Below are 25,744 nucleotides of genomic sequence, written 5' to 3' on the forward strand. Positions count from 1 at the left end.
CAAAAAACAAAACAAAACAAACAAAAGACTCCCCAGGTATCTACACTTAGACATTCAATGAAATATTAGTTACTGTAAAACTCCAGCCACCGCTTTTTTTGAATGAGCTTGAGTATGTTAAACATACTTGGATAGAATTTAGAAATGCCAACTCAGGATTTGTACTTCAGTATTTCTTCCATTAAATATTAATGAGTACCCAGGTGTTTCATTAGCAAGGCAGGTACACCTGGGATAACCAAAAGCAATAAACACTATTCTTCCTCCTTATCCTCAAATTTGCTCCCACCCACCCTTCCTCTAACCTCTAACTGACCTTACCCTTCTCCTTCATCCATAACCTGTCAGTGTATATTGAAAATGGACTTATAAATTGATCTACTTAGAAACTGTGACAGTTTCCAAAGTTCTCGTTATTTCTAACAGAAACTAGCTAATCATTAATTACAAGGTAGCAGACAGAAATCCTTAAGATATATAGTTCTTTATAACATAAAATTTTGGGACTTCCCTGGTAGCGCAGTGGTTAAGAATCTGCCTGCCAATGCAGGGGACACGGGTTCGAGCCCTGGTCCGGGAAGATCCCACATGCCACGGAGCAGCTAAGCCCGTGTGCCACAACTACTGAGCCCGTGAGCCACAACTACTGAAGCCCACGTGCCTAGAGCCCATGCTCCGCAACAAGAGAAGCCACTGCTCACAGCAACTAGAGAAAGCCCGTGTGCAGCAACGAAGACCCAATGCAGCCAAAAATAATAATAATAATAATAAATAAATAAATGTATTTAAAATATATATATATTTCCTAAAGTTTTCAACAAACTTTAAAAAAGTCTAGTACCCAGACACACTGTGCACTTAACGATAAGAGTCTTCAGGTTTTATTAAGGAAAAATGCTATCACTTGATTTTTTTTAATATATACACACACATACACACAATGAAACTGTATTTAGTTTCTTTTCTTAGGACAAAATTTCCAATTTTTACATAAATTTAGAGTGACTTGTAATTCCTCATGATGAAAAGAATTTTCCAATTATAGACACTATTAAAGCCTTGATTTTCATGAAACCTATCCCCGTAAAACCACATAATTAAAGCTTATAATCATTTTTCCATTTGACATTTGGCTTTTATTAATCCAACAGAGGCATCTGACATTTTCATCTGCTAGAATTTAAGATAAAGGTCAGGTATCAGATCTTTTCAGTTTCAAATGATTTTGTTTGTATAAAACAATCATGCCTCCACATTATTTAACATTACTTTTGATTTAACTAGCCAGATAAAATGAAATGAAATAGCAAATTCAAACCCATGGTTGCATGACACATCTCCCAAATACTGACAAATTGATACACTCAAATGACTAAGTCTTTTTCCTTTTTGCATGAAATAATACTTGAGGAACTAAGTAGAAATTACTCTAAACTGCTTAGTATGGACAAATTTAAATATGCTAGAGGTTTTCTCATCATCCAATATGTTTACCATGAGTTTGAAATAGCCCAAATAAGCTGGATAGTCCTAACTAAGGAAAATGTTGAAGTTCAGGCTGAGGAAAGAGGGGGAATCATTTGAACAGACTGTGACAACAAATCTCAAATTCCTGCAGCATATTCTACCAGTTTGCTTTAGGTTTTTTGATAAATGGCTATGATGGGAAGAATTGAGTTGAGACCAGAAGTCATTTCATCTCTAAAAGATGTTTCTTTTCTAATTCATATAAATAACACTTCAAATGTCACAGTTATTTTATCAACTTAGATCTGGTGTTATTTTATAGTTGGATATGTTTTTTCTCAATGAATTTTAGTAAAAATAAAACTGGAGAAAGTAGTGGCAGAAACTAGCTCTCAAAAGTCCTGTATAAAACTTGTAGGCTTCAAGAATGCATCCCAAAGTCACAGCACTGGGGTGAGGGTCAAGTCGGTGAGTCTCTGTCCTCTCATCCCACAAGGTAATTAAACAGTGTTTGCTGCTTACCCATAAAATGGTAAATTTATAATAAATAACCACTTTAGTCAGCTCAATCACCTTTTTGCTTGCTAAAGATGAGCTATTTTTGTGTTTGAGAGTTAATTTCTCATGAGGCTCCTAGTTTACCAAGAGAACTGTAGAAGTTCTTTTTCTTTCTGTACATGAGTAAACAGTAAATGTAGTCAATGAATTTTAGAAGATTTGGAAAGATAATTATTTGCTGCTCAACAAAACACTACAAACCAATTCTGAAAAACCTTCCAGAGGCCCAGAATTTAAAACCATAACATAAATTAACTTCATGCTTAATGAACCTAAACATTAAATAGGAAATCGATCTGCCCATTTTAAAAGATGCTCCCAAATATAAATGTATTTGGAATGTAAGCATATTAAGAAAACTTCAGGAAAGATATTTTCTTTTTTTGCTTATCTATATTCACTAATGTTTAACTATGAGCATGTATAACTTTGGAAATAAGGAGGAAGTTCTTTTTAATTAAAAAAGAAGTTACATATTATAATTAGTACTTGCTATGGCTAGCTATGCACATAAACTTTCTAGTCAAATATGTTTTAACTCCATGATTTTCATATAATGCTCACTATTAATTTTCATTTCCCATAAAATTGCTTTCTTTTCTTTCCTGATATGATTGTCTGAGGTAAAACTTTATCATGAAGACTACAAAACTCCAGTTACCTAACTTCTACTATGAATCTGTTACTGAAAAAACTGAATTAGTGATTTTAAGAAAGCTCTAGGTTTTAACTCTGTCTCTGTCATTTTCCAGTCATGTGACCTTGGAAATAGCGCTTCTTAAGCTCTCTCAGCTGTGGCTCCTGCTGGAAATAATAACTACTATGACTACCTGGTTTTCATGGGGGCCAAATTCAATGTTGTATATAAAATATTACAGCTGTACATTATTGCATTGCTTCTTCATAGAAACTACTTGGCTTTAGTTTAATTTTCAGAGCACTAGAGTTTATTATTATTGGGATTATAACAAAAGTACTAGCTAACCTTAATAGACTATTCCTATAACTCTCTAAAATTCTAAGTATTTCACATACGTTATTTCATCTGATCCCTACTACAATTCAAGAGATAAGCCCTAATATTATCTCCATCTTACAGATAAGTAACTGAGGCTGAGGGAGCTTAAATAATTTATCCAAGGCAGAGTTAGAATTTCAAAACAGGACTGTGATACCAAAGCCTACACTTGTACCAAATTTGCCATATTAGGACTAATTTTAGAAGGAAAAAAAAAAACAGCACACAGGTAAGTATAATACGAAAAGCATAAGCAACAATAGAAAAAATAGATAAATTAGACATCATCAAATTATAAAACTTTTATGCCTCAAAGCAGACCATCAATAAAGTAGAAAAATAACCCAGAGAATGGGAGAAAATTTTTGCAAATCATATATCTGATAAGAGACCTGTATTTGGAACATACAAGGGACTCTTACAACTCAGTAATAAAAAGACAACCCAATTTAGAAATTGGCAAAGGATTTGAACAGACATTTCTCCAAAGAAGATATACAAACACCCCAAAACATATGAAAAGATGTTCAACCTCATTAGCCATTAGAGAAATGCAAATCAAAACCACAGTGAGATTCTACTACACACCCACTAGAAAGGCCATAATCAAAAAGACACGTAACGATAAGTGTTGACATAGATGTGGAAAATAATATTAGAGTCCTTATACCCTGCTGGTGGGGATGTAAAATGATGCAGCCACTTTGGAAAACAATCTGAAAGGTACTCAAAATATTAAACAGAAAGTTACCATATGACCTAGCAATTCCACTCCTCAGTGTATGCCCAAGAGAAATGAAAATATATGTCCACATGAAAACTTGTACACAAGTGTTTATAACAGCATTTTTAATAATAAGCAAAAAATAGAAACAATCCAAATATCTACCAACTGCTGAATGGCTAAATGTATAATCCTACAACTTGAATATTATTTAGCGATAAAAAAGAATGACATACTGATACATGCTACAACTTGGATGAATCTTGAAAACATTATGCTAAGTGAAAGAAGCTAGTTGCAAAAGACCACATTGTTTCATTTATATGAAATGTCCAGAACTGGCACACCTATGGAGAAAGTGGATTAGTAGTTGTCCAGGGTGGAGGTGAAGGAGGGAATGGGGAATGATTGCTTATGGGTATGGAGTTTCTTTTTGGGGTGATGCAAGTGTTCTAAAATTGGTTGTAGTGATAGTTACACACCTCTTGTATACTTTAAGTAGGTAAATTTTTTGGTATGTGAATTATATCTCAAAAAAGCTGGTATTACGACAAACAGCATAAAGAAATCAATTGTTAGCATGGATTTTAGAAACTTTTCCCAAATGTTTGATTTTCCCTCCTAGAGTTGGTGAAATGCACATTTTTATTATGGTGACTTTGACACTCTAAACCCTTTCATATATGTCAGTGCCTGGGTAGCTGCTACAAGTGATTAAGACTCTGTGCAAAGCCCACGAAAGGCTCCAAGGGTTGATGACATGAAACATGAGTCATATAAGTCGTTTATTCCTGGCCCCCACAAGCAAAGCACTTAATTGCTGGAACTACTATGAATACAGAAAAAATAAGAATGGTGAGGGAGTAGCATTGGCATAAAAAGACCACTTCTAACAGCTATACTTAAGCCATTCACATGTATTGGATTTCAGGGACTCAAGCAATTGAGAGACAATAAGCAATGCTACAAAAAATAGCCCAAGTCCGTGTACTTTAGAAAAGCAGCCTCAGAGCACTGTTTCATGGTTTTAGTTTGATTTTTATTCTATCTGGGCATGAAGCCACAAATAAGAGACACGAAATTGATTATAGCTGGAACAACTGGCTAGAAAGATAGGATGATTAACTACCAATAAAACTGCTGCATCTTGTATGAGTTCACTTTTAGGAGCTCTTTACTAACCAAGAAAGACAAGTGATAACATTGCTGTCTAACTTCTGATTTTTATTTCCATTAGCAATAAGAAATATATCTGAAACCAAGAAAATAAGGAAGAGGGGAAATGGATTGGCCTTCTGATTTTATGGTAGAAATGCCACTGGGTTACTGGCTGGCATTTGTAAAAGCTTACAGAGAGAAACTTGTGTGACTATCAGAAAATCACCACTATTACTATTATTTTAGACAATTCCATACTAGCAACAGAGCAGAGAAGCAGTTTCAAGCATGCCCAGTGGTAGCTGAAAGGAAAAGAAGGGAAACAAGTTCTACGTGATCTTTTAAGGTAGGAACAAAACATACTTCACATGAGTGATGTAAGGATATCTCCCACATGATATATTGATGTAACTGGTATTTGTTTTATAATTAACCCACTTATTCCCTCACTTTTTTATAGAACTCTGAATCCCTTATTGAAGCTCTTTGTTCACCTAGTTTGTTCAGACACCATCACTAGGACCCAAAGTAAACACTCTCTAACAGGCTTCTTCATCCTTCGGCAATGAAATCCCCATGTCCTTCGGAGTCAGGGTTGCCATTCTAGAATTAACTCAACATCTGGAGTCAAGGCCACTTGATATTTCTCTGCTAAAGTCTTTCTCGCAATATGGAGATAACTCTCCCCTCTTGGGGACAGAAATCCTCTGAGAAGCTCTGGGCTGTGGAGTCAGTGATCTGTTTGGTATGAGCTGTAATAGGCAAATCACATGCTAGACTCTCATGACCTTCAACCTCCAAATGACTTAATGACCCCTCACCATGTGTACAAAAAAAATCACTACTTATTAAATCCTCTGTGACACCTGCTTTCCAGTTACTGCCTCAAAGCAACTTTTCCCAAAATTAAAAAAAAAAAAAAAAAAAGCAGTCTAAGTCCACCTAACATAGTTTATTTGAGGATGTTTACTTGTTTATTTTGCTTGATAGGTGGAATGGTAAAATGGAGGTTGGAGACAACCTCAGAAATGTTTTAAGATGAAGATGGTTAAGAATGAATCTTCCAAGGGTAACATTCAAACACGACGCATCAGGAAGACAAAGCTGATGATTTTTTAAATTTAGGCATGATAAATCTAGTCTCTAGGGTTCTGCTTGGAATCCTCTAGCCAGATAAACGATCAGTCAAATTCTAGAATTTTTCTCATTTATCTTAACTTTCTCTTTAACTTGTATATGCTGTATGTTCTGTTATACTGTTATCCTGCTGTTACTCATGATAATTTCTCAGGATTCAAAGAGCCTTATGGCATTGTATTCAGACTTCTCAGCTGCAGATAATTCCCCATCTTCAAACTATATATGGAATTTGGTCATTGGTTGCATTTTAACCCCTTTTTATCTTCCATTTTATTAGTTCACCCTCTAGAAAACACATCACAAATTATAGCATTAAAAGGTAAATTTAGCATCTTCTTTATTTCTCCCTGCTTTGGCAAGGTGGGGAGTGTTTGTAGACACATTGTATGACTCAGGATTTAAGTATCAGATCCTGTTCCTGAGGTTCCGGAGCAATGTTAATGCTATTTTTCATTTTCTTGGAGCCTTGATATCACTAAGAGGGACACTGACAGTAAAACTCCTATGAGATGTAAGGGGAGGAGAACAGTAGTGGCTGAACCCTCACTCATCCCCAGTGTGAATCCCAGGAAAAAAAGGTGCCTGACAGAAGCAGAGAATGGAGACAGCCATTGGTTCAAGGTTTATCATGGAAATAAGACTTCACTGCAAGAGCCTTACTTTAAATCCTCTTCACTTAATCTCTACATCTTTTTTTCATATAGGCAACATATAAGTAAATAAAGATCCACAAAATAACCTAAGTTACTTTTTCCCCCAATAGCAAAACACGCAATAATGGATGACTGAATCATTAGATCCTAACAAGCAATTTAAAAGTTCAGAACAGTCACCTTTGCAATCAGGTCCTTAAAAACAGAAATCATTAACACAAATGATGATAGTTTAGTGCAAATTATTTTTACAGGCATTTAAGAATTATTTTTACTTCAGAATGTCATAATCTCTTGCTTGCATATACACGTTAGGAAAAAGAACTTTAAAGGAAACATCAAGCCAGATTCTCTTCCTTTTAAACTCTGCAGGAGCTCTCACTGGATGAAACCATTGATAATAAGATGGCTCTTAATTTTTTAAAGGATTCTCCTATTCGTATCAGTTGATACAGCATTTTTTTGGTTTTGTTCCAACACCAGCCAAATGCCAGGTCACACTGAAGAAAAAGTAATAACTTCCTCAAAATAAAACCTGACCTCTATTTCCCAAAAATCTCAAATGCATTGAAATAGTTTCATATGACTTATGTGTGTCTCTCTACAATCTAGGTTTAATTTTCCTCCCATGCGCTCCATTCTCTCCTGTACTTCCTCCACACCACTACAGGTGTCACTACTGTCTATTTGCTTGTCTGCCAAACCCCCGTGTTTCCAAACATGCCAAACTATAAACTCCCCAAGGGCAAATACCTTAGAGATTTTTTTTACTGCTGTATTCCCTGCCTACCACAGAGCATAGCACATAACTGTCACTCAATTATTTTTTAAACTGTTAAATATATGTTACCACATTATACTTTGCTAGTTTATTTCCCTCATAAGATTAACTTCCTGAGGACAATGTAGTTGTAATATATATCTTTATATCTCCATTGTCTGGTCCAGTGTCTGAGGCAGTGTAAAAGCTGAATGAATTAAAGTGTTAACTAATTAATTACTCAAACCTGATATGTTTATAGCCCATGTGAGAACACTGATATGATGGCAAATAGGTGTTGCCCAGCCATTACTCTTGATCAAATGTATTAAAAGCAAAAAAAAAAAAAAAAAAGTGAAAATATTGTCCAAGTCAATGGTAAATGCAATGCAAATGTGAGGGTGCCTATACTTTTCCAGGGACCACTCTTTATTAACAGTTATGCCCCTTTTCTGAGTCATAAGTTAAAGCCAATAATTCTAAAACTTCCAGCCAAAATTATTTAATTCTCCTCAATAAAATGTTTTCATTTTTAACACTCTTCATTACCAAAACATTCTAAAGTCTGGCCTTCAAGCTATTTACTCTCAGTGGAGATGTACCAAAATTTCATAAATGGAAAGTTGTTCTTCAGTCTACTCAAGAACAACTGGACCCTTTTATTTTGACCCTTCTTGACCGTTCCCATGTCATGTCACCTGACGTACTTGACATTGTCTCCATGTTACCTGTGTACCATTACAGATGAGGTAAACACAGCTTTTTAAAAAATTTCATAAATTAGTGTAACCCTCTGTATGTATTATACTTTAGAGTTTCAAATTGCTTCCATAGCTCATTCTGCTCCTGAAAACTATTACTATTCTCGGTTGAATTGTGCTCCTCTCAAAAAAGATATATTTTAATTCTAACACCAAGTACCTCAGAACGTGATCTTTACAGAGGTGACCAAGTTAAAATGAGTTCATTAGAGTGGGCCCTACACCTATATGACTGGTCTCCTTAGAAAAAAAAGGAAATGTGGACACAGAGACAGGCACACAGGGAAAATCCCACGTGAAGATGAAGGCAGAGGCCAAAGTGAGGTGTCTATAAGTCAAAGAGTGCCAGCAAATCACCAGAAGCTGGAGGAGAACATGGAACAGATTGTCTCTCAGAGCCTCAGCGGAAACCAAACCGGCTGACACCTTGGTCTCAGACACATCTAGCCTTCAGAACTGTGAGACATTACATTTCTGTTGTCTAAGCCGCCCAGATTTTGGTACTTTGTTACAGCAGCCCTAGCAAACTAATGCACTGGCTTATAAGAGCATGATGGTAAGAGAGTGTTTTTGGATGAGACTTACATTTAAATTGGTGGACGTTGGACAAAACAGATTGCCCTCCATAACGTGGGTGGGTCTCATCCAATCAACTGAACGCCTGAATAGAACAAAAATGCAGGCCTGACCAAATAAGAGAGAATTCTCCAGGAGACTGCCTTCAGAATAAAACTGGAACATCAGCTCTCCTGGGTCTCCAGCCTACCAGTCTATGCTGCAGATTTGGGACTTGCCAGCCTTCATAATCATGTAAGCCAATTCCTTGTAATAAATCCTTTTATATACATATATATGTATATACATATATATATATATATATATATATATATATATATATATATATACACATATATATATATCTCCTATTGGTTTCATTTCTCTGGAGAACACTAATACACATATTAAACACTCAATCAATATTAGGTCTCATAATAATGCTGAGTTGTGTTAAGAGGAGGAGAACTCATTGCACTGATGAGCATGACATCATCATCAAAGTTAAGTAAATTACCCAAGATCATATTGTTGTTAAGTCACAGAGCAAGGATTCAAGCCAGGTCTGTCTGATTCCAAAGTACATGTTTCTTCCCCTATATATTGCTACTTAAGAGTTGACAATAAGGATAGAGACAAAGTCAAATGTGAGATTATTTTCTAAGAGTATAGGATGGATGAAATGAGGACTCAAGGGAAGGTCGAGACCAACGAATATGGGGGAAAAACTAGTTCAGTGGCTTTCAAACTATGGACCCCAACACCTAGTGTTCCCCTGAGATACTTCCTAGAGTTCAACAACTTTTGATCTGAAATGTCAATATTTTAAAGTATGTTTTGCTATTCTAAAAATAAGAATAAAAAACATCACACATTCGCAAAACTGTTATATGAAAATTTTAACACACTGGATCCATCTAAACATTATCCTGGACTTTAAGGCTAACTCATTTAGTGTCCACTGTGTAGGAAAGCTTCCCCTGACATCTCTTTGAACCTATTTAAACATATTGCAATCTGTCATTGGTTATATCCACACTGCATAAATGAGCATATTCACTATAAACCAAGTGAACACAGTCTATAGTGAACATGCACCAAGACATGCATATATAGACGTGCACCAAGCTCAATTAACAGCCCATCATATCTCTGGCATACCTGCTTATACAAGGTTTCATTCCAGCCTAACAGAGAGTTGTGCAATCCCCAGGGAATGATAACAAGAAGCATACGATATTATCTTGGTTTTACAATATTTTACCATGCTTACTCAACAGTAAGGTGACATTGATTACAAGACGCATCATCAGTGTAATAATGGCCTTTCCTAAAAAGCCCCTCTAAATTAAATATACACAGTTAAAAAAATTTTTTTTCCAGTATTATATACTTAATTCACACAATTACACACCACTTCCTCCTTCAGTGCCATAATTAAAGTTTTCTTCTAAGCCTTCTTAACATTCAGGTCAAAGATATACTTTTGGATTATTCTTGGTATTCACAGTTATGAATAGGGTTACAAGTGACAAGTTGCATTCACACCACCTTCACCTGTAGGACAGGCAGTATAATTTCAAAGTAAAGCAAAGTGCTGAGCTTGGGCAACTTCTACCTTAATTACAGTGCTTGGTATGCCAGACAAACTTCAGACTAAATAATTATTGTTCTTTCAAAACTAGATCACAGAATAATCTTTCTCAAGAAATTTCAAGGAAGAAACTAAATTTAAGTTAAAAGTCAACCTTGTGGGGTACAACCAATGCAAATAATTCAACTGAAGTTACGGGAAGATATACCTTCTATGAACTGCTAAGCTCCCATATTTCAAGTTATTCCTGTGCCTGATGGCTGACAGGTTTCTTTTGACATCAATTATAAGAGTCATCTCAATTTCAGAAGCATAATGGGAAAAATGTAAGCATGTAGGACCAAGAAAAGAGCACGTAAATGTTATATAGTCATTTCAGCCCTTATCTGGGGGCAGGAGATTACCTATATCTTTGTATTTACGGAGGACTTACTGTCTTTTATTGTCACTTTTATTTGCATATGTTGCAGTTCCATGGAAGATTGCCTTTGGATTCTGGATTCACTGATAAAAATATTGTTTTTAAAAAATTGTAAAAACCACTGCACTAGGAAAATCCAAGATTTATACATACAAAGAGTCAAACATCAAGTTGAAGAACCATCTGCGAGGTGACTGCCTCTTCCTTCAGCCCCAAGAAATACAGTAAGAGTAAACATAAAGAAACAAATGACATGAGTGATGAACAACCAGGGACTGGTGATCAGAACAGGACACCAAAGAGGGTGGGTGGTGGTGAGAGGAACACTGAAGTGACTGAACCTGGAACTCAACGGAGGGGATTAAGTTGGTAAGGTAAGAAGAATGGATACAAAAACGCAACAGAAAGCCTAGCTCAGTAGGTTTGACAAAGTGGAAGAAGGCAGGAAGCTAGATTTAGAAAATGAAAAAGATGAAGGGAGATTATTAGTACCTGGATGGAACAAATAAGGATAAGAAGTGCAGTCTGGGTCACGTTTTGTGAAACTGAGCTGTGTCCATGTAACAATGGTTGGCTAATGGCATGCCTTTGGCCGATCACATTTCTCACTCTTTAACTGGACATTTAGAATTTTAAAGACCTCATTAACCTAAGACAAGACCCTTCCCTTCCCCTCCCCATCCTTCCCTCTTCACCTCTCTCCACCTCAAGTAGTTTGTCATATGGATCCATGCAAAACACTGTAAGAGGGCATGCTCCTGGCACTTGCAAGAAGAACAGAGTCTAATGCCTTATTTAAATAATATTATTGATAATACATGTATCAAAAATAAATTTCAGAGACAAGAAAATTAAGAAAACCTATATACAAAATTAAGTGAAATTATATAATTTACCAATTCCATTCTAGATTGTTGGATAGTGTGATACACTGGTTAAGAGTTCTAGAGATCAATGTAAGTTCATGTCTTGACTTCACAGTAATTAGCTGGGTGGCCTTGCATAAGCTCTTTAATCTTTCTAAACTACATATTTCTTACATGTAGACTCTATCTAAAATTATTTGAAGAATTCACTGAGATAATACGTATAATCCCTGGTACATAGAAAGTGCTTAGTAAATGTTAGGAGATACTGGAGGCAAAACTGCAGATTTCAAGAACTATTTAAGAGGAAATTTTGAATTCTGTGGCAAGTTGAACAATATCTATATTTCTATTGTTAATTTTCTAAAAAAAAAAAATGTGAACTTTCAAAATTCTCTTCCTTGGATCCTAAGATTAAAAAAGAAGAATGTTAGGATGCAACTAGAGATTATCATACTAAGTGAAGTAAGTCACAAAGAGAAGGACAAATACCATATAATATCACTTATACATGGAATCTAAAATATGGCACAAATGAACCTATCTACAAAACAGAAACTGACTCATAGACATAGAGAACAGACTTGTGGTTGCCAAGGGAGAGGGATGCACTGGGAGATTGGGGTTAGTAGATGCAAACTATTATGTTTAGAATGGATAAACAACAAGGTCCTAATGTATAGCACAGGGAAATATATTCAATATCCTGTGATAAGCCACAATGGAAAAGAATATAAAAAAAGAATGTATGTGTATAACTGAGTCACTTTGCTGTACAGCAGAGACTGGCACAACATTGTAAATCAACTATACTGCAATAAAAAAATTTTTTTTTTTTAAAAGAAGAATGTTAGGAAAGACAAGTTTAGTGGAGCTGGGAAAAGATGGAATCACCTCCATATCCCACATTTTATGATTATGTGGTAGAATCCTGTTTTTTGTCCTCAAATCTGCAGTTTCCCAATCTTTCATTAAGGTTGAAAAGCACTAGTTGGGCCATTTAAACCCACTTTCTTAAGATTAACTTAATGGCTCTTAGACTTCAGTATGCAAAAAGAAACACCTGAAATGTAAAAAAACAAACAAACAAACAGAAAACAAAAAATCAAGATTATAGTTGCACTCTCCCAGAGATTCTGGATTTAGTTGATATGGAGTGGGACCTAGGAATCTGCATATTTAACGTAAGATATATTATAGATAGATAGATCTATCTTAATATATTTTTTGAGCAGGTGACTGGCAATTTGAGAAGCACTTATCTAAAGCTATAGAAAATACTGATATTTGTGAAGGGCTTCTAATTTTAAGAGCATAAGTATTCACCTAAAGAATTTCTTGGGACTTCCCTGGTGGCGCAGTGGTTAAGAATCCGCCTCCCAGTGCAGGGGACACGGGTTCGAGCCCTGGTCTGGGAAGATCCCACATGACGCAGAGCAACTTAGCCGGTGCGCCACAACTACGGAGCCTGCGCTCTAGAGCCCGCGAGCCACAACTACTGAGCCTGTGTGCCACAACTACTGAAGTCCGCACGCCTGTGCTCCACAACAAGAGAAGCCAACGCAGTGAGAAGCCTGCACACCGCAATGAAGAGTAGCCGCAACTAGAGAAAGCCCACGCACAGCAACAAAGACCCAAAGCAGCCAAAAGAAAAAAAAAAGAATTTCTTAATCCTGTTTCTAGCTAGATTTCTTTTCCAACAGAATAACTAAACTTTGATCAAATTTTCATTGATAGGAAATTTGGCAACTCATTGTTTTTTAATAATAACATACATGTCTACTAACCCCAGAACCTGACTCTACTTTGCAGTAATAGTGGCTGGAGTGACAGACCGTGACTCAAGAAAGACAAGAGTTGTGTGGCTACCCTTGGCAGAAACAGAAACAATTGAATCAGCAAAACCTTGTATGAGAGTTCAAAAAGGCTGCCAAGTTACAAGTTAACACCTCAGTGGATCCAAAGACTGTGTTCAAGGACTAAATCCAATATACATTTCTAAATGTAATGATCTTATCTTTACATTTCATAGGAAGTATTTTAAAAATTTTTAAATACATCAAACAATATTTGCTGTCAAGGAATTATACTGTTGACTTTAGAAAAGTTTATTATGTGAGATGACCTTTATACAGTCATTTGGTAAATCAATAAAAAAATTTAGGCCCCCTTCATTAAATGGAGTAAGGGAAAATCTATAGATATATACGATGGCCTTTGCTCCAAAGAGAATATAACATTGCCTCATTAAAAATATCAATCTGAAAATTCCAGTAAAAGAATAATTAGAATGTATAATACATTTTGATATGTGGCCTAAGCCTTCAAACTGCTATATCCTGGAATATATCAGAGATTCAACATTTATACTGAATAAAGGCATGCATGCATGAATAAATGAATGAATAAAAATCACATTAGTATTTCAAAAATTACTTTTACATTAATGAGTTCATTTTACAGTGGTTGTCTTTCTAGCTAATAAAATTGCATAAAAACTTAGCTCTGGGGCTTCCCTGGTGGCGCAGAGGTTGAGAATCTGCCTGCCAATGCAGGGGACACGGTTTCGAGCCCTGGTCCGGGAAGATCCCACATGCCGCGGAGCAACTAGGCCCGTGAGCCACAACTACTGAGCCTGCACGTCTGGAGCCTGTGCTCCACAACAAGAGAAGCCGCGATAGTGAGAGGCCCGCGCACCGCGATGAAGAGTGGCCCCCACTTGCCGCAACTAGAGAAAGCCCTCGCGCAGAAACGAAGACCCAACATAGCCATAAATAAATAAAAAATAAATTAATTTAAAAAAAAACTTAGCTCTGATGTTATTGGGATGGCTAAATTGGAGCTTTAATTTCATCAGTCTTATAAACTCTTAATATAGTGAATAAAATTTTGGATCTCATTGTCGTTGTATATTTTATGCTCTGATTTATGAAACTGATTTATGAAAATACCTATTGTTTAATTACATTAATGATGTTGAGCCAAGTTTGCTCCATAATCAAATTAATCTGTAGGGGATTTATTTGTGCACTTTTGTTCACAGTCCATATATACAAGATATACATTCACTTTTATGGATAGGAGAGATTAACTCTAATAGATCTCAGATGAAAAGCGGTGGAAAAGAGGCTAATGTGAGTTTCAGAAGCCAACCCTATCTTTGATTGAAAGGAGACGTTCTTTTGGTAATAAATATTTCATCAGCTTATTTATTATTTTGAAAAATGTATTCAGAGGTCCAAGACGAAAATGAGTTTAAGGTCTTTTTTTTTTTTTTAAGACTAGATTGTGGTATATACATTTAGGAAGAAATTCTGGAAATAATCATTTAAATAATCTGTTTTAAAATTAAACTGTCAGGCACCCAGAATACTCACATGATATTTGAAGAGAAAAAACATTTCAGGTGGAAAGCTCATCTTTAGCAAAGCATTGATCTTCTGAAGAAAAATAATAGTGTACTAACTTAACCTGGTATTTTCCTAGAAAGTCCTGTAACCCACACAAGAAAGCAAACCATAGAAACCAATTTTCCTATTTTGTTATACTTTAGAATTCATGGATTTGGTAAAGTAACTAATATTTTTATTCAAAATTGGTATTTTATCTTCAGAAAAGTCAAATGGAAAGTTTTTAAAATCTCATATTTATAAGTAAATTTTTACATTTCCATCAAAAATTAAATTTTAGAAGCATAAACATAAACTGAATTAGTCAAGTTTTATTCATTCAACAAGTATATTTTAAAGGCCTACTATTCACCAGGGAGTCAGACAGGTGCTGGAACCAAAAGATGGATAAGATAGAGCCTATACCTTAAAGGACGCATCAAAAAAAAAGTATATGCAAAAAAGAAGCAAAGAAGAAATGGTCAGTAGGTTCCTATAAGACAAAACTATTCTGAGAAGTTAATATCTAATCTAATGTTAAACTACTGTTCCCTCTTCTGAAAAGTCCACTTTGCATGTCTAAGTGTTTCAGTTACTTTTAAAATTACTCAATTATTGAATACACTAATGTTAATTACAAATGAGCCCTGAAATTTTTCCTAGATCTTTATTTAAAACTAAGTAATTATAAAGCTGCAAATTCTGAAGCTTATTGCAATAGACTTTTTAAAAAAAGTATTATATGAAATTCAATTTTCAGTGCCCATAAATAAAGTTTTATTGGAACACAGCCATGCCCATTTGTTTGCGTCCTGTCTATGGCTGCTTTCCTACAATGGCAGAGACTACGTGGCCCACACATTGAAAATATTTACTATCTGGCCCTTTACAGAAAAAGTTTGCCGACCCCTGATCTAAAGGATAGCAATGGATTTTGGCTGAAAAAAGTACAGCTTTGTTGTTGTTGCTCTATTTTCCAGAGTTCGTAGAGATATTTAAAATAAATAAAATGTGCAAAGAGAGCTTCTTATAAAGCTTCTCCAGTATGCCGCCTCTATGAGGACTGCTAATCCTGGCCAGCAGTGGCTTCATTTTCTTGTTGCTCCCATAGCCAATACTGGGCTCCAAGGTCTGGCCTTGAATCTCCTCGAAACACAGCTGTCAGCACCTCTAGGATTCTGCCTATTAAGCTTAATTTTCACACAATGGTCTGACTGGTAACAGATGAAACTCCTGGGTCCCTTTTTGAAGTTAAGAACTTCAGTTAAGAATTTCACTAGGTATTGGGGGTGGGTGTGAAGTTGGGTAGAAGGTAGCTGCACCTATGTAGGCAATGCTAAGAAAGCTCTGTGTGTTTTAACAGGTTCAAAGTTTTAACATAAAACAACGATACGTAATCTTTTCAAGAGTAGGAGAATCTTTTTTTTTTTCAGATTAACAAAATTTAATAGTGGTATTAGGTATTAAATTAGAGTTTAAAATATATATTGAAACCACAGTGTTACCCATGGGCTTACACATTCTACATTATATATTTCTGTAACTTTGAAATACCTTTTTGCTAATGATCATGCATCACCTTTTTCAGTTATATTTTTTTCAGATTGTATTGCAGAAAATCTTTTTTTCAATCACTGCAGACAATACTTGAAGCCCCAGTGAATTTTCATATGTCCTTCTTAAACGTCTATGATCATAGAAATCAGCTGTGTAAAAACTGCTGTTTAAATGTGTGAAGTTATGGGGGGTGGGGACCCTTCATATATCAGTTGGTGGGTTTGCAGGGGAGGGTATTGGGAGGGTGCTAAGTAGAATTTCTAGGTAGAATTTAACCAGTGCTGTCCCTAGTATACCGCTGCTTTTTTTCTGACACACTCTCAGGTGACTCCATATCACAATAAAGCCCAAAAAGTCAGCACTTTAAATTATCACCTAGATACCACCCCGGACTTTACTGAACAGTGTGAGGGATGTATTTACAATTCTGACTGTCACCTCTGACATCTAAATCTCTCTCACCTAAAGCTCTAAATCACTTCAATGTGTTTTCAAATAATCATATTACCTGGCCTTGAGCCATATGCATCATTTCCGTTTTCATTTTAAAAAGAAGTTGAGGGCTTCCCTGGTGGCGCAGTGGTTGAGAATCTGCCTGCCAATGCAGGTGACACGGGTTCGAGCCCTGGTCTGGGAAGATCCCACATGCCGCGGAGCAACTAGGCCCGTGAGCCACAATTACTGAGCCTGCGCGTCTGGAGCCTGTGCTCCGCAACAAGAGAGGCCGCAACAAGAGAGGCCACGATAGTGAGAGGCCCGCGCACCGCGATGAGGAGTGGTCCCCACTTGCCGCGACTGGGGAAAGCCCTCGCACAGAAACGAAGACTCAACACAGTCATAAATAAATAAATAAATAAAGAACGTGAATTTCTTAAAAAAAAAAAAAAAGAAGTTGAGAGTCTGCATAAGCCTCCACCTCCCCCCCAAGATGCCTCCTCCAACTGAAACCTCTGCCCTCAGCAAGCGTCACCATCACCCACTGTTACCCATGTCAGCAAATCTAGACAGCATCCTTGATTCTTCTCTCTTCTTCACTTTCCACATCTAATCAATTACCAAACCTGTTGATTTTACCTCCTAATGTCTTTCAAATCCATCTTTCTCTCTATCCCAACTGCTACTCTTTCAGTTCATCCGTTTTTTGCAAAACTGCAACAGCTTTGAACTGGACACATTGCTCCCCTGCTAGAAAGCCAAGGCTTTTCACTTCCAGTATGATAAAGCCCAGACAAAGTTCACCAAGCCCCTTATGATCTGGTCCTCGCTAGAGTTCCAGACCCAGCTCCCACAAATCTTTGTCACACATCTTATGCTCCAGTTACAGGGAACTTCTTTGACTCTTTTGAAGGTGCTATGCTCGCTTTTGCTGTCAGTCCTACACACAGTCTGCCGCTTCTGTGTTTAAATTTTTCCTAACCCAGCCCTACCCTTTTTGTCTGGATAGGTGCCAACTCAAGAGTCACTCCTGCAGCAAGCCTTCCTTAACCGGTCTAAGACTGGATTAGATGCCCAGGGAGGGTTACTATAAGCCCTTGAAAATCTGGGTTTCAGAGAACTCATTCCATGAAGGCAGCACCAATTTCTTCCTTGTCCACCTCAACCTTCAAAATGCCTTTCATAGAATACAGAAGGTGGTAAATTAATGAATTAAGGTATCCTCCAAGCTGCCCTGAATCATAACCTACAAAGTCAGTATTGCTCTGATTCAGTTCTCTGAAGCAACCTATGGGAGAATTCTCTGATTATATCAGAGTAAAGCCCAGTTGTCCAGTGTCAGAGCTAAGAATCCTAACCATAAGAACTTAGCAGAAATCTTCAAATCACTTCTTGACCCCATGAGCAAGGAATTAGCAAGCAGGCCTTCCCGCAAGGCAAAGGCCTGGCTATAAAGGAAGATAAGAAATATTTCATGGAATAATTACTCTAAGTATTAGAAAATCTGTCCAGGGTCCTGCTCGCTTTGACCTCTCTCTATCAGAATAATGCTGTATTACAGGACTGTTGAATGTCAGCAATCTACAATATCCATAAATCTCCATGGATCACCATGGAATTATCATCATCACAAAGAAATATTTAGTAAACTGTTGCATGCAGGAGTCTTGAAATGGTCTGAATACTAAACAAGTCACAGAAGGCCCTGACATCCAGGGCTTTACAATTTGAAAGAGTCATTGATGTCAAAAGATAGTAATAAGCTAACAGAGCTGCACAAAGAATAGCAAACTTGACAAGTCTTGCGACTTGGATACAGCTGTGAAAACAGATCATTCAGAGCTCTGTAAGAATATATTCGTTCTCTACATCAAGCAACCTAATTGAATTTTTACAGGTTTCTTGCAAAAAGAAGCCTAAACTCTTAGGCTCAATAGCAAAGCCACTTTGTAATGCTAATTTTACTTTCAAACGACCACAAGGTAAAATCTTAGAAGCTGAAGAGAAGCACCTGAAATAATAATGTTAACATATTTATAAAGTAAGCCTTCAGTCAGGGTTCCCAAACAATCAGACCTCTATCATAATCTGTTTTCTCCTCTTGACATCATTGCATCACAGGGATTTTGCTCCAGGGAAGAGCCCTACACAGATGCGTCAGGAATCACTGGAATCAAAATTGCCAAAATTGCTGCTGAGTCAGAGCTGTTTTTAAAGTTTTGATAAACAACATATAGCTGCACGCTAAACGGTTAACACCCTTCCCTGATGGTTTTACAATCCTATACTTATATTGTAGCTCTATCACTGAAATTATAGGTTCCTGTGAAGCAACACTGACAATAATAATACATTTTATACTGGGGATCATTCAAGGGCCTTTTAAACAAGTTTTAACATTTATGCATTGAATATTATCACACTAACTCCTACTTCTTCCCATGAAACATAAATGGAAAACTGAAAAACCATGATTTCCCTAGTGTATCAGTTGGCTCTAGAGGGTATTTTGACTGTCACATCAAACATAAAATATTAATGAACCAGTTAAGAAAACTGATTCCACTTCTCTCTTTAGCAAGGGATGGAATATTACAGTTACACTGTATGGTATGTGTTATAAGTATATAAGAATCTTCCCAGAGAGTTAAGTGAGTAATAATTTGAACCAGCATATAAAAACTATTGGAATACACTTCATAACCAAGGAGGAAGTTTTTAAACTTGCAAAATGAACTAAAAGAAACTTAATTATATATACACATATATTTTATATAATAAAATATATATAATTACAATTTTAGTAATATCATGCAGAGGAGGTACTTTTAGAACTCTGAGAGTTAAATCAATCAAAATTGGCACATATCCCAAGTTGAAAATCTGAACTGTATCATAAAAATCATGATTAGCAAAAGACAGATGGGTAGAAAGGAATTTTAAGGGACTGGTGTAGGGAGTCAACATTTGTCAGTGTTCAGGCAACACTGTTCCAGAGGGGCCCCTGTCCCAAAAGTGGCCTCCTCCAATTCCTACAAGAGACAAAGCCAAGGGAATGTATGGGAACCCTGGGCTGTCCTCACTGGATGGCATCTGCCCACTGACTGACTAAATGAACTCATGCTATTGAGGGACCCTTGGCAGCTGTACATCTCAATACGAATTGTGCAACTCATATTGGCATTTTGTTTTATGCATCTATTTCTTTTGATTTGGATCATCTAAGCCTTGTCTGAGAGACGAACCTGAGATACAATATGTGTATTGATCAAGATAGGAACAGGCCCTTGTTTGAGTGGTCATCTGGTCTCCCTTGGCAACATTTCTATAAATACCCCCGACAAACTGCAAAAATACTTATGGCTCTGCCATAACTTTAGATTTCCTCACACCTTGCCAAAAGTAAATAAAATGTAAATATAAAGTCATTGTGATGGATTTTTTTGTTTACACATACTGTAATTTATATAACCAAATTAGTGTGGTCCTCTTCAAAATTGTCATCTTTATGGGTCTTTCATTACATACTTGTAATCATCTTCTGTTGCTCAAAGCACTTATGTTTCTCTTCATTAAGAAATGTCTTTAAAGTTTGCAATACATTTTTGGAATGATAATACCTAAACTTAAGTAGCACTTGGCTGTTAACAAAGCAAATTATGATGAAAAATCTTTATACTTTCTTGAGCTACAATCAAAAGTCATTTAGAAGCAAGTCCAAGTGATCGGTCTGAGTAATATAACTTTTAATCCAAAGCAAGCTATGACTATAAAATAATGGCTAAAAGGTAATGAAGCTACTTATGAGAATAAATTTATATACTGTTTTAAAGTTAATTCCATTAAAAGAATCCAAAAATATTCTGATCAGAGGCAGAATTTCACTGGTAGCTACTTTGATCCACCACACCCATCCTGATGTAGAAATTCTAGTCTCTTTATTTAAAAATCTCTCATTACTTCGTATTTAATGATTACAAAAGTAACTTAAATTATCTTATTATTAACCTGAGACTTACAATATGCAACTCCTTGCTGAATTTCCACTTTAGAGCCTAACCTTGTTTACTTTTTGGTCTTACTTGAGACTTACCTGTGGAACTTATTGGGGGCCCCTATATCCAGTCTTGTAAGAAACCTGTGGCATTGTACACATGGATTCTGTGGGGCTCTGACAATTCCTCAAGTATAGATCTAGACTTCTGGTATGAAAACCATGACCAAAATTCAAGCTGTGTCATCTGACACATGGTTTGGTACACAATCTAACATCTAAAGAGAATATGGGAAATTCAGGGCATGAGAGAAGACAGAGAACAAACTGAATAACCACCTTGAAAAGTTAGAAAATGTAAACTTGACAAATTGCTCAAAAATGAAAAACATAATCTCTCTTGGTAAACATTTGTAAATCAATTGCACTGGTATATAAATTATAAATTCTATGCAAATATATCACCTCTAGTTTAAAAACATCTTTGTATTTCATAAAAGCTTTAAGTTAATGTAACTTGGTCTCCATGATGCACACTATTTGAATTTTTGTGGTGAAATTCTCTTTTAGGTTATGTTTATAATATTGACATTATTATTATTTTATGCATTATGACACCTCAGATATCTTTCAAATTTCATACTTGATGTGAAACTCATGCAAAATTAAGAAAGTACTTAAATTTTTCCTAAACATTATCAGTTTTCCCAGTAACAAAATCTAGACAATAAAAGAGATATTTAATATAATCTATAAACCAGACCAAACAGCTTTACTCTTTTATGACTCTGAAACTGAATGGATCATACTCAGAAAGTTAAATTCTAAGGCATTTAACAACATATGATACAAGCATATGACTTTTTTCCTGTATATCTGGTAATGCCATGTTGGACGAGATTTTTCCTAAATTAAATTCTCATCTAGGCCCATCCATTGCACATACAGATGGATAGTCACAAAATTATATTCAACAAAGATGAATTGAATATTTTATATAAACAAGGTATGTGGTATTGTAAAGAATGTAAAAATATGGTAATTAATAATAATAATAGTGGCAGCTAACATTTACTAGGCTAACGACTTTACATGCATTTTCTCAACAGATTAACCCCTAAAACATCGGTCCTACTAGTGTCCAAGTTTTAAAGGTGAAGTCATACAAACAGAGATGTTAAGGGACTTGCCTTAGGTCACAGAGCTACTAAGTAGCAGATCCAGGATCTGAATCAAAACAATCTGAATCCAAAGCCTAAAACCCTGGACCACTAAGCAGGACTACTGTCTAATCCGAAGACAGAAAATACGTTTCTTACCCTTTCAGAATTACAACCCAGAAGGAAGTTTATAATCACTGGTACTTTAGGTGATTGTCAGTTCCTATAAATAGTAGGAACTTAACTTTTAAAAATATACCTATTCTTAGAGCAACTTATTATAAAGTAGTTTGAAGAGCAGGACTGAGTATGCTCTTCACACATTTAGTAGCCATTATAATATTTATTTTTTAACAAATCCACCTGAGAGCATTTTTAAAACTATACTAAAATGTATAAGGTGATCTGTTTTAAAAAAAGAAAAAAATACTTTGATAGACCAACAATGATATAATTTAAATCAACAATGAGCTCATTTAAAGTTCCTCAGTATTATACTTAGACGTAGCCATGGGATATGTATTCTTCTGAAAACTGCATTTTTTTTAAAACTGCATTTTTAGACAGAATGGCATTTAGGTTCCTCCAAGTGCTCTAGTAGAAAGGCTACAATTTATGCCAATTAGCATTCTGATTTTGTAAATAACAGGAAAACAGATCAACAGACAATCCCATTTGTATAGATGGAGTAACAAAAGGTGCTGAAAACACCCACCCAAGAGGCAATTCCAAACAGTAAAGTCCTTCTCTCTCATCCACAGGGAGGAGCTCTCCTTCTATGGCCTATGCCCTCTCCTTAGCACCTGAGTTCCAGGTTTGCTGCACATTCAGAGAATAAAACATTAGAAAGCTGTGAAAGCCAAGCTCCTTCCCCCCACACACATATGAGCATATTTATAATGTATTTGGCTTTTCTGATACCTAAGTATGCTGATTCATTAGATAATTATGAATGGGATAAGTAATATCCCATGAGAGAGCTGAACCTATTCATTCATTCATACAAGTATAACAGAAATAAAGTAGATACAGTATCCAAAGAACACTTCAAATATGAAATGCTACATCTAACTACACTTTGCCCAAGACTCTGAACTTAGACTCTATTTTTTAAAATCTCATTAGATGAAGTTCACAAGCTTTTATGGCTCATCACACGTAAAGTAGGATAAGAGTACAATTTATTAAATGTCAGTTGGTTTAACTTCAGCATCTATTCCCATGGTTTCACATTTCCATGGTAATTCTGACCCCTCGTTTAAAATGTATAGCTTGTAGAATTGGCTTTTTTTAAAACGGATATTTCGAAGGATTTGCTTTCATTCTTAAAAGAAAGAATAATGGAATTGCGGCAAATACTTGTTAGATATATTCAGTATCATAACAATAAAAACTTTAAGCACATATTACCCACTTTATACTTCTCCCCTATAAACATTCAAAATTCAGTCAACAAGTGTTTTCTGAGCACCTACTACATGCAGGCATGGCACTTGTAGTACATGAGCCAAGAAGACTTCTAAGTTTCCAAGGCATGAAGGGGGGAAAAATAAGGGCCAAACGTAAGTATTTGTTATTAACAAGTTTATAATTCACAAGTTTCTTAGAAGAATCTAAGAAGACAATTGCACAGTAGCACATTTGGGTCTTGAGAGTGATTTTCAGTTGCAAGTAGTTAAAATTTCAGGGTTAAGCTAAGGCTCTTTATTCACACAATCGGCTTCAGTTTATTCTTTTATCTCTTCCTAATGCTTTCTATCTTATTCCACAAAATCCTCGTTCTCCTCCATAACAATGAATGACAGCGCATCTTTTTAAAAAAACTCTTCCACTTTCCCCAAAATCCAGCCCATACACGCGTCCTCCTCTTTCCTGGGCACGTGTGCTTCCAAAGCTCAGCTGGACACCCTCTCACCTGAAAAAAAGTTTGGAGATGACGCTGGCCTTTTCCAGAGGCGACCTCTGCATGGTCCCTGGGAGCACCGGGGTCCCTGCCGGGGCAGACCGGGCACGAGCTCCTAGTGCCAAATGCCCTACTCTTCTCGGTGACTGCCGCTCGCCCCTTTTTCTCTGACCTGCTGTGATGTCATTTGCTTCCAACTCCCCCCACCCGCCCCTGCCCCACACACCTCCCCTCTCCTTTCGCTCCTTCCCCCGCCTCCACTGCCCAGGTTAAAAGCTGGACGCTGCCTGGTCCGGCCCCAAATTTGCTTTAGCGGCTTTCCCCACCCCGTCCGCCCCCAGCGCCCGCACCGCGCCCGCTCCTTCCTTCTCGCCTCCTTCCCTCCCTCGCTGCTCCGCGCCACCCTTTCCCGGTTCTGACTCCCAGCCTTCCCTCCCTCGCGCGCGCTCCTTCCAGGTGCGCGTCCCTACCTACCTTCCGGCCCCAGCCCAGCCCGCAGGCGGGGGACCGTCGCGGCCGCTCTCCAGGTCCAGTCTCCGACGCTCGAAGACAGAAGGAGCCACCAGCGCGAGCAGAGCCGGTCAGTCCGCCGGGAGCCTCCTGGACCTTCCTGCGCGCCAGGCTCCGCGAGACCCAGGGCACGACGCGGCCAACTTCCCCGAGCCTTCTTCCTCCTCCCTTTTTCCGAGATCCTAGCCGGGTTCGCGTTACGTTTGTACGGTGCCTTTTGAAAGGGAAACGAAAAGATGTCTCTCCTGTATCAGACTGCAGCCTCGGAGAGCTGCAGAGTTCCGCGGCAGCGTCTGATGTGTTCGCCTTAACGCTTCCCTTGAGTGTCAGAGGGAAAAACCAAGCTTGTTTGTTTCAGGCTTAGGTGAGCTGCAAGTGTGGCCCCTTAGGAGATGTACTTCAGGTGGAGGGAATCCCTATCAGGACGTAAGAGGAATTGCCGCTTTGTCCATTACCCGCCCAGGATTTGTTCATTGTCTGTCCTAAGTTTTTCAGTCCGGCTTGCATTTTTCAAGAAGGCTTTTGTGTGTGTTAGCGACTACGATGACGACAAGCGGACAGTATGTAGACTCACCCGCCATCCTATAGTTCCTAGTCTCGGTCAGCAAAACATCTTGACTAATAACACTGAAAGGAATCCAAACAATCTTTGAAGCGAAGGTAGCATGTTAACGCTGACCTGCCTCAGAGAAACGCCATCTTCAACTCTTGAAGGGCATCTAAGCTTTCCCAGGTGTGGGCGCCCTAGCTTCCCCGAGTTTTTGCTGCGTGTATTGTGTGCCTGTTTGATGGTTTTTAAAGAACCAAAGCTTTCGTTCCTGAATCCTGTTGTGTAAAAGCAAGGGCACATTGAGTTTAAATTGAAAAATTCAAATGGAAGTAAAAAGTTTGGTCTGATTACGGTAATGCCTCTACACCTAAAGGAAGGGCGTTTACTTGTGAATTGCTTGTTGTTGATTTGTGGTCACCCAGATATAGTACAAATGAAACTGCATTTCATAATAATAGAAAGAAAGGAACACGTATTTAAATTAATAAATGAGTTCAAATCAGGTCTTTATAGCTCCCCTTTGCATTTCCATGCCACCTTTTTTTTAAATCTTAAAGTGGGTTTTATAAAC

The 25,744-nt window shown here is 37.1% G+C and overlaps 1 protein-coding gene across 1 annotated transcript in view; it reads right to left on the reverse strand.

Annotated features, from left to right (window-relative positions):
• Positions 1-25,204, reverse strand: part of CFTR (CF transmembrane conductance regulator) — a 200,316-nt gene extending 175,112 nt beyond the window's left edge. The window contains exons 1-2 of the mRNA XM_059932516.1: positions 25,198-25,204; positions 24,588-24,696 (exon numbers count right to left, since the gene is read on the reverse strand). Coding sequence (XP_059788499.1) covers positions 24,588-24,696; positions 25,198-25,204 — 116 coding nt within the window. The remainder of the gene's footprint in view (positions 1-24,587; positions 24,697-25,197) is intronic.
• Between the last annotated feature and the right edge of the window lie 540 nt (positions 25,205-25,744).

Source organism: Balaenoptera ricei, chromosome 9 (genome assembly GCF_028023285.1).
Source record: "Balaenoptera ricei isolate mBalRic1 chromosome 9, mBalRic1.hap2, whole genome shotgun sequence".
Lineage (NCBI taxonomy): Eukaryota > Metazoa > Chordata > Mammalia > Artiodactyla > Balaenopteridae > Balaenoptera > Balaenoptera ricei.